Below are 10,469 nucleotides of genomic sequence, written 5' to 3'. Positions count from 1 at the left end.
GGAATTCACCAAATTAAGAAGATCTGTGCCAAAAGGAGATTTGGAAGTTCTGGGAAAAGTGGCAGGTGATCCTAATGGGTTTGCTGGACTAGAACAGGCCCCAAGGGCCACAAGTACCTTTTATGACGTTATTTTGTAACATCAAACAGAATCCAAGCACAGCCCCCAACCCCCCCCCCATCACCACCACTTGAACCCCCACTGCCTACCTCCATTTTGCTTCTGCCTTTAACATGCATCCGGAATTTAAGCAGCAGCCGGCGGGCAGCCTCGCGCCCTGTCAGAGTAGGCCCGACTCCCGCAACACAAGCCCCGATCACCTGACCACAGTAACCACGATGCCCCATAAAAGCAGTGGCTGCCCGGAGATCCTGCGAGCCAGGTGATCTTGAGACAACAGGGTCTTGAGACAACAGGGCCTACAGGAACCTTGGGACAACTTCCCTCCCCTCACCACAACCCACCCCCACCACCCCCCCCCAAACACTTCCGAACGGACCGGGGATCAAAATGCCTGAAGGCATTGCGCAGTTTCACACCACCAGGCTTTGGAATTCCAGGGACACCGCGGGAAGGCTTAAAAGGCTCCCTCAGAGATCCACGGCACACAATCTCCCACAAAGGAGCCGTGGTGACAACAGCTAATACACATCGGTCAAGTAGGCTGGGAGGGGAGAGCGGACAATGATTCTGACCGCCACTCTGCCAACCAGCCGCAGGAACAACGTCCGCCACTCTGCCAACCAGCCCGCAGGAACAACGTGCACCCTCTCCTTCTCTCCCTCCCTCCCTCTCTCTCACCAAAACCCCTTCCCAATCCACAACTCCACACCGATCGCTTTCCAAGCCCATCACACCCCTCCCCGTGCTAAGAGTTCTAACTAGTGCTTTTTGCTTTTCCTTATAATAAAATTATTTGCAAAGTTAAGAGAAAAAAAAAAATTACATGCCATTTTTTTTAAAAAAGGCTTTGGAAAGATATTTAGCCAGCCTGTGGTGCTGGTGCTCAGAGATAGAAGGTAGATTCGTTCCACCTTTTAAAGTGGCTGTTGTACGCTTTATATTACTAACAAAAACGGTGGCAAAAATTAAAGAGGCCTCACAAAGTTGTCAAAACAGGCAGGGCTGAAATGGTAGCTCAGCATTCCCAGGAATTCCCATCACTGCTTCCCAGTTCCTGCAGAGTCCAGAGCTCTAACACTACAAGGTGCGGAAAGAGAAGCCAGTACCTATAATGCGGGCGAGAGCTCGGAGGGAACAACAAGGGAGGGGAGAGGGTCCAGTTCCGGCGCTGCCGCTGGCCGGTGAACTCGGAGACAGGGGCAGTGAAGGCGGTCGAGCAAGAGACGAGGAGGGGAGGGAATGGGAGATGGGGCAACTGGGGAGGTCACAAGACCCACAAAAAAAAATGGGCCTTGAGCGTAGGGGGAGCGGTGAGGGAAGGAAAAGACAGGTGGGATGGAAGATGTGAAAGGTGGAGGGGTCCGAGGATGAAGTTGTGAGACAGGGAGTGGGATACGCAATAAAGTGGGAAACATGGGGGAGGGTACAGATAGATGGAGGGGCAGAGAAAGTGGGTGAGAGAAAAATGCACAAGGACAGGAGAGAGGCAAAGGCAGAGAGAGATAAACAGAGAAAGAGAGATGGGGAGAGAAATAGCTAGAGCAAAGGCGAATAAATAACGAGAGGGACACACACACACACACACACACACACACACAGAGGCAGAGAAAGAGAAGCACAAGGTTGTGACAGAGAAAGACGGAGCGGAATATGGGATAGATTGGGAAACATGGGGGAGGAGGGAAGAGATAGGCAGAGGGGCAGAGAAAAGGGAGAGAGAACAAGAGGAAGGGACACACACACACACACACACACACACACAAAGATGGAGGGAGAGAGATAGAGACAGACAGAAACAGGCAGAGAACCACGTTGACCAACAAACAGCAAATGAGACGCAGAGGCAAAGAAAGGCCATGAGGGAGAGAGGAAGTGGGATAGAATGAGGAGGGGCACAGAGAGGCAGACGCAGAGATAGAGAGAAGGGGAAAGAAAACATCAAGGAATGATACTGGACAACGTTTCAATGGGAGGCAACCTCTCACCCAGATGCAGGGAAGGATTGTGTGAGGCAGGAGTGCTGGGCCCTTTGGGAGGACAGTGTGATGAGGATTTCCGGGAGGGGGAGTGACGGGGTGAGGACGGGTGGGGGGAGGTTTACTTATTTACAGCAGGGGCCTTGACGAAGTTGTCGGCGCTGCAGAACTCTTTGATGGTGACGGTGAGCAGGTTGGTGGTGACGTCCGTCACCACCACGTTGGAGCAGGGCGACATCTGGGGCCTCCAGCCCGACACCTCGGGCTCAGCGGGGGGGTGTCGGCGGCGGGGGGTGGGGGCCGACGGGCAGCGGCGGCCGACTCTGGGGGCAGGGAGAGGTCCAGCGCCTCGGCCTCCCGCCAGTCAGGCACAGCTGGACTGGGGGTCTCAGCGGGGGCCTTGGCCCCACCGCCGCCCCTCTCCCCCCCGGGGCCCGGCCACTCCAAGCCCGGCCGGGGGCCAGGGTCGCCAGGGGTAACGGGGAGCAGAGGCCGGGGGCGAGGGCGGCTCGGCGCGGGAGGTGCCGGGGTCCCCTTCGGCCACCCTGCCGCGGCCGGGGGCGGGCGCGTGGAAGGACTTGTCGTAGACGGAGAAGCTGTTGAACTTGAGGTGGCGGATCTGCGTGCGGAGGACGCTCTCGCTGAACTTCTTGCTCTTGCCGATGACCCGATTGCGCGAGGGGACCTTGGCCTTGCCCAGGGCCTTGGTGCCTTTGTCAATGACCTTCAGGTTGAGGATGATACGCCCCCGCTTCCGCCGACGAGGGTCCACCTTGCGGTTGACGATCCGCACGCTCTCTGGCAGCGGGAGCGGGGGCCGCGTCTGCCCGCTCAGGCCCGCCGGCTGGGTCTCGGCCCGGCCCAGGCCCCGCTTGGACGGCGGCCGGTAGCAACGGCGGATGTTCTTCTTCAACTTGTAGGCTGCGCTGCCAGGGCCTGGCTTCACCGAGAAGTGCATCTCCCCGATCCTCAGAGCTTCAGCTTGTGCGCGGGCCTGGTAGGGAGACGAGGGACAGCGGTTATAGACAGCCCAGGCCCACTTCCCAAATCCCTGCCCCACCAACAAGGTGTAAATACACGTCTCCACCATTCATTTCCTCTCGGGCGGGGATGACTTCTTGGCAAACATACGGCACATGTGGGCCAGAGCTCAGGGCCATCTGTGACAGGAGAGAGCTGGTAAGTAGTGTGCCTAGGCGATATGCAAGCTCTAGAAGAGTCTTTAGGGTCGGAGGGGGGGGGAGGCAAACCAATAGCACGTGTGCCAAGGAAAGAAGGCAGAAAATATTTGTTGGCATGCGGCATGCAGTGCTGTCCCTCAATTCATTAAACCCCACCCATGAGTAGAAAGGTACATAATGATTATCTTTACCGCAAAATTAAGCACCAATTAAACGCGACAAAAAGTTGATAAAGCTTGAACTATGAACGATAAAATTAATGGTATGTGTATAGCTCTCAAAACAACCTTATACAATATAAAATATTTGTCATTATTAGTGCAGCAATGAGAATCTCAGAGTAGTGCGCATTTCTTTTTCTTTCCTTGATCTTTTATGAACATAAAACACAGTGCAACATGATGATGGTGAGGCATGTTAACAATCATGGCCTTGACCAGATGACCCCAGACATTACCAATACTCTTCAGAGATTGTCTGCCTGGTGTCAGTGGTCGCATAACCAGGACTTGTGATAGGCACGAGCTGCTCCCGTGGCTTCATGTGACCCTGATCGGGGGGGGCTAAGTGGGGGCTACACCTTGTCCGAGGGTGACCTACAGGCTAGCGGAGAGGAGTGTCTTGCACCTCCTTTGGTAGAGACTTATCTCCACCTCGTCACCAAATATGCACATGAATATGCACCTTAGTTTATAATTTGACATTCACATTTCTTATAGAATAACAAAAAGGTATGTCGCATCCGGAGTTTCAACAGTTAGCAGATGATTTCCCTCCACGCCTCTCTGACGTAGTGGGGAACCGTGTACGAGGCAAGTTACAACAGTGGCCTTGCCATTGCCTTCTGCTGGGTGAGCTTCCAAAGAGATCACCAGCCCGTAACCCAGCACGGATGGAAAACGTGCAGGGGAGCCGACTGGATTCGAACTCAGGACCTTCCGTCCCAAAGTCCGACGCTGATACCACTACGCCACCAGCCGGGTCACACAATAACAACACTACTTAAATACCACACACAAAATGCTAGAGGAACATCTGTGGGAGCTGCTGATTTGCTCTAACATTTTGTGTGTAATACTTTTTAAAAAATTTTTATTGAAGCAGGCCGCGCCCCCCCCCCCCCCCGCCCGCCTCCAGCCCTTTAAGCTGCACCATGATCCCAGCCTAATCACAGGGAAATTCACAATGACCGAATTACCTACCCACCGGTACATCTTTGGACTGTGGGAGGAAACTGGAGCACTCGGAGGAAACCCACGCGGTCATGGGGAGAACGTACAAATTCCTTACAGAATTGAACCTAGGTCGCTGATACTGTAAACTGTCGTGCTAACCATTACTCTACCCTGCTGCCCCATAGATATAACATTACTTTATCAATTCTCTTTTTAAAAGATCAATATTAATAATTTTTGAACAGATTTTCTAAAATGCCTCATTTATTCCAATTTGCCTTTGTAATACTCTTATACTTTTCTGGGAATAACAAAGACACTAAAATAAGCATCCCTTTTTCCTTAAGAAAAGCCCGGAATCAGATTTGTTATCACTGAGATATGTTGTGAAATTCGTTGTCTTGCAGCAGCAGTACATTACAATACATATTTATCTTTAAATTACAGTAATATATATAAAATTTCAATTAAATTAATGCAAAACAAGAGGAAAAAAAGAAAATCAAATCTTGAGGAAGTGTTCATGGGTTCAATGTCCATTCAGGAATCTGATGGCAGAGGCCAAGAAGCTGTTCCTGAATCGTTGAGTGTGTGTCTTCAGGCTCCTGTACATCTTCCCTGATGAGAAGGGGGCATGACTTGGGCGATGGGGGTCGCCCAATGCCTCTTTTGAGGCTTTGCCGTTTGAAGCATAATTATTACTACTACTAATTTACTAATCAATGATGATCACCAGTCAAAACTACCATGGCACACTAGAGAATGTTTTGGAAGATTAGTTTGGGCAGACGTTCTCAAGAAGGCTCACCCCTCCCAAGCCAGGCTGCCACTTAAAGACATGCCAGTTCTGTTCCGACATCCAAGGCCTAGGGCAGAGCTTTGGAGACAATTCCAACCCCAGCAGGGGTTAAGTTATAAGGAGAGGCTGGACTGTTTTCCCTGGAGGAATATTTACAGGAATTGTGAGATACGTGGATAAGGCAGACAAATTGAAAGCTAGAAGACACTGATCTAAGGGAGTTGGGGGGGATTTAAAGTGCCCCTGAGAAGCAAATTTTTCCTGGGAGGGGCTGGAGGGTGTATGGAATGAAGTAATAGATTTGAGCACAAGGCCTGATGAAGGACCTCGGCCCAAAGCATTGACTGCTTATTCCTCTCCGTAGACACTGGGTTCCTCCAGCATTCCGGGCGTGTCGCTCTGGTTTTCCAGAATCTGCGGAATCTTGCGTACAAGACTTTGGACTGGGGCAATAAACTATCAGCTGAACTCAGCAGGTCAAACAGGGGAAAAGGAAATGTCAGCATTTTGGGTCGGGGCCCTGCGTCTACAATGCAATATGGATAGAAAAGGTTTGGAGGAAGGAGTGTGGTCTAAACACTTGGCTGGCTGGTGGCGTAATGGCATCAGTGCCAGACTTCGGAGCAAAGGCTCCCAAGTTCGAATCCGGCCGGCTCCCCGGCACGCTTTCCATCTGTGCTGGGTTGAGCATCGAGCTAGCAACCCGGCCTCGTAAAAACAAGAAAGCTTGCTAAAAAAAAACACCATTATGACGGCGTCCCGATGACTCCACTCGGAGTTAAGGGCTTTCTTCTTCTTCAGTCTAAACACAGGCAACTGGGAAAGGCTCAAATAGGCACCTTAATTGGCATGGAAGGGCCTGTTTCTAGAACAGTACAGCACAATATAGGCCCTTCCGCCTACAATATTATGCTACTCCAAGATCAATCTAACCCCTCTCTCTCACAAAGACTTCTATTTTTCTTACATCCACATGCTGTATAAATCAATAAATACTCAGAAATTTAACTTGATTTAACGTGCGAGTAAAAAGGTGTAACAATCTCAATAGCAGTGACCATTTAAATGGAGGAAGTACTGGCTCAAATATCCTCAGGAATCTCCTTGTCCAATCTACCCAGTACATGACACCAGCCCTACTAATGTTATCATCATGATTTTCCCAACAGGATGCCCAAATCGGGGGGAGGGGGGCAATAATATCTAAAATACAACATCCCAATCCAATAACAGAGTGTTTGTTCTTATAAAATCTCAATTTCTTGGTACGATTTCTAACCATGAACGCAAGAGGTTCTGCAAATGCTGGAAATCTTGAGCAATACACACAAGATTGTGCGTGGCTCAAAAAGACAGCCCCCACCATTGAGGAACCCCATCACCCAGGTCACGCTCTCTTCCCACTGCTACCATCGGGATGAAGTACAGGAGCCTGAAGACACACACTCAAGTGTTTCATGAACAGCCTCTTTCCCGCTGCCATACGATTTCTGAATGGACATTGAGCCCATGAACACACCTCCTCACTATTTTGCCCTCACTTTGCACTATGAATTTAACATTATAATTTACAGTTTTATTACGTACTGCAGCTGCGTAACAACAAATTCCACGATATATGCCAGTGATAATAAACCTGATTCTGAAATGCTGGGGGAACCTCTATGGGGTAAGGCCAGGCAGCCTCTATGGAGAGGAATAAACAGTCGACGTTTCGAGCCGAGACCCTTCATCAGGACTGGAAGGGAAGGGAGCAGAAGCCAGACCGTGGGGGGAGGGAAATGGGGAAGGAGTACCAGCAAGTAGCAGATAGGGTAAGCTAGCGTCTTCCCTTTCCCTTCCAGTCCTGATGAAGAGTCTCTGCCCAAAACACTGACCATTTATTCCCCGTTGTAAAGACCGCCTGACCTGCTGAGCTCCTCCAACATCTTGTATGCATTGCTTCTAACCATGATTTATCTTGCAATTTCTTCCTAACTGGGAAACGACGTCAGCGCGGAGTAAACAAGTCAGTGAGAGAGCGAGTGGTAAAATCTCTTTATCACAGGCCTCCATTATCAGTAAATCCCCTCCCACCCCACCACTCAAAAAAAAAGTCAAGTACCGTCCCCTATAAAAGCACCAACGCCCCCAGGCAGCTAGAATAAACATTTGCACAGCCACAATTGCAGCCTTCGCCTTGTGAAACACTCTTTTACTGAACGAGGGTAGGTGAAGATTAACGAGAAGCTGAGGTAGGGGTTGTTCAAGAATAGAGAAGGCCCGAGTTATCCCCCAGTGGGTAGCGAGTACCACAAGGTATAGGAGCAGAACCAGGCCATTCAGCCCATCGAGTCTGCTCTGCCATTTCATCGAGGCTGATCCATTTTTCCCCTCGGCCCCAATCTCCTACCCTCTCCCCGTATTCCTTCACACCCTGACTAATCCAGAATCTATCGACCTCTGCCTTAAGTACACATAGGCTTGGTCTCCACAACAACGAACTCCACAGATTCACCACTCTCTGGCTGAAGAAATAAATGCCTCATTTCCATTCCAAAAAGAACACCCCCCCCCCCCAATTATGAGGCTGTGTCCTCTGGTCTTCAGACCCCCTCCCCACCATAGGAAACGTTCACTCCACATCCACTCTATCGAGGCCTTTCAACATTCGATAGGCTTCATTCTTCTGAATTCCAGGGACTTCAGAGGAGCAAGCTGTCCAAGGAAGTGGCGATGGTGGGATTGATTAGCACACCGAAGACGTTTAGGCAAGTATTGGGCTAGCGCAATGCTACAACAGCTCGGGACGTTCCAGAGTTCAATTCCAGCGTCCTCTGTAAGGAGCCTCTGTACGTTCTCCCCGTGGAATGTGTGGGTTTTCCTCCCGGGTGCTCCGGTTTCCTCCCACTGTCCAGAGATGTACCGGGTAGCTTAACTGGTCACTATAAATTACCCCGTGATTAGGTCTGGGTTAAATGGGGGTTGTTCGGCAGCGGGCTTGAAGGGCCGCTCATGCCCACACCGCGCTGTATCTCGAAATTAGTTGATTGACTAGGTTGGCAAGGTTTAGGGCAACATGAGCCAAATGGAGTCAGGTAGACAACTTGGTCGGAATGGACAAGATGGGCCAAAGGGCCCAGTTCTGTGCTGTATGACTCTGACCAGCAGCTTCCCGACACTGTGGCTCTCGTCCAGCACCGAAGGCAGTCAGGACTCTGGGAAGCTTTCTATTAAGTCAGAATGCCTCGAGTAGCGAGCCAGTCACGCAAAGTGCCAGCGCACCGAGCAGTCGCCCGCCAAACGGTCAACACCTGAGGTCACCCAAGCATCTAGCGCCTTTCGCCTTACTGAAACTTTCCATTTTCCCTCACGGAGTCGCACTGGCCTCTGATCCAGCTCTGTTAATACTCCTCCCAAGCCTCAGACACTCTATTAACCCTTCACAGACACACACAAACACTTTTCGTGGTATGCAGCCAACAGGCGAGCTTGCACGCGATAAAGGGCCGACAGGACCTTGCTGGTCGCAACTTTAGTCACTTAGATGTGACAGGCCCTTCCTGCCGCACTGGCCAGTTACACCCATGTGACCAATCAACCTACTAACCCTCAATCCTCTGGACTGTGGGAGGAAACCCACGCGATCACGTGGAAGAACGTACAAACTCCATACAGGCAGTGGCGGGAATTGAACCCAGGGTCGCTGGGGCCACGATAGCGTTACACTACCGTGCCACTCCAAAAATCTTCCAGCAGTATTTCTGAGAGGAAACTGAATGCTGGATAGCGGCTGAACGGGGTCTCGAAGCTAGGACCGGGGGAGGTTGACAGTGTAATGGCCTGCCAAGAGAGCTACCCTGGTTGCAGGGCAAATACTGGCACTTGGCTCACTGCCCTCTTTCACATCCACCAGTTCGGGTCATCAGTTTAATATCTCAAGGGGCGCTGCATTGTCAGTCCCACGTTGCTAAGCCTGGTAGACCAGTGTGCTCAAAGTCCAACCTCCCAAGCCGAGCCTACACCAGGACTGCCCCCTTCCCCACCAATTTCCCAGCTCTCGGCAGACTGAAAGGGAATTGCAAAAGCAATAAACGAGGCTGGGTGGCAAGAGCGCATAATTTCTGTACTCACAGCCAGGAATGCTGCAAAATGACAAGGCTCCGATTTACTCACTACTAAATGCAAAGCTGTTGCCAGAAGTCATTCATTACAGATTTTCGTCAGTACGAACGAGTCATTGCTTTTATAAAAAAAAACCTTGCAAGGTGTATTACTTGATTATTAAAGCGGCGCGTTCCTGTGCCACTTTGTCCTAATATGTTTTGCTTTTTGTTGCAATTTTTAAAATATGTTTTAGACTCACTTTTAACAAGAAGGTTTTGGGCTTGGGGCCTCGTTTCTTCGGTCCGTACAACTCCCGCTCCCTCTCTCTGCAAGACATGCAAAAACAAAAGAACAAACGCTCGTTTTGCAGTATGTAGGGCAGCAGGAACATATATTTTTTAAATATATAAATATAAATAAATCCAAAATGGACCCGATTCGGGAAAGAAGCAGAGTCTTCCGCTTCTCTGTGTACCTTTGCTCGAACGCCGCGATTAAACGGGCATCCAAGATATTCTCCTCTGGCTCCCAAGTACTGTACCTAAAAAGAGAAAGCAGTTGAGCATATGCAAAAATGCATATGTATATGCGATTGTGCCTTTTTATTTTGGACCGACACTTACTTGATAGCCCATCCTTTCCATTTCACCAGATACTCAATGCGGCCCTGTCAGGAATGCAAAAGAGAAAGATTACTCGGGGCGGAGGCTCCGTGCAAGTGCGGTGATTTTCTGCATTGGCGGCGGCGCGTCCCTCCCGCCAGCGCCGCCTCCTACCTTCCGCACCCGCCGCTTGATGATCGATTCCGCCGCGAACACTCGCTCGCCCACCGCCGAAAGCTCCATCTTAGCTCCAGCCCTGGCGCGCGCAGCCGCCGAGGTCCTCGCACGTGACCGCACCGTTGCCAGGGACCCGGCCCTTCCCCCGGCGGCGGTTGCCAGGGACCCAGCCTCCGCCTCCGGCGGCCGCCGTGGCCTCGGAAGGCGGCGGCGAGCGGGGGTCGGTGTGCGGGAACGCGGGCGGGGAGGGGGCTGAAATCCACCCCCCCTCCCCCCGGCCTTGACCGGAGGGTCACCGGCGGCGATCGGAATGGTCTCGGCTGCATCAGGATCGAAATCCACCCCGCAGG

At 51.3% G+C, this 10,469-nt stretch overlaps 1 protein-coding gene across 1 annotated transcript; it reads right to left on the bottom strand.

The window, feature by feature from the left end:
- Positions 1–734: 734 nt before the first annotated feature.
- On the bottom strand, positions 735–10,221 carry LOC140719289 (chromobox protein homolog 6-like). The gene is given in 7 exon segments (XM_073033813.1): positions 735–2,372; positions 2,375–2,573; positions 2,575–3,093; positions 9,600–9,666; positions 9,816–9,881; positions 9,964–10,007; positions 10,117–10,221. Coding segments are annotated over 7 exon segments (1,116 nt in total). The 5' UTR covers positions 10,186–10,221; the 3' UTR covers positions 735–2,220.
- Between the last annotated feature and the right edge of the window lie 248 nt (positions 10,222–10,469).

This window comes from Hemitrygon akajei, chromosome 31 (genome assembly GCF_048418815.1).
Source record: "Hemitrygon akajei chromosome 31, sHemAka1.3, whole genome shotgun sequence".
Classification (NCBI taxonomy): Eukaryota; Metazoa; Chordata; class Chondrichthyes; order Myliobatiformes; family Dasyatidae; genus Hemitrygon; species Hemitrygon akajei.
The sequence above is the reverse complement of the archived record's forward strand: the minus strand, read 5'-3'. Positions and strand labels throughout refer to the sequence as shown.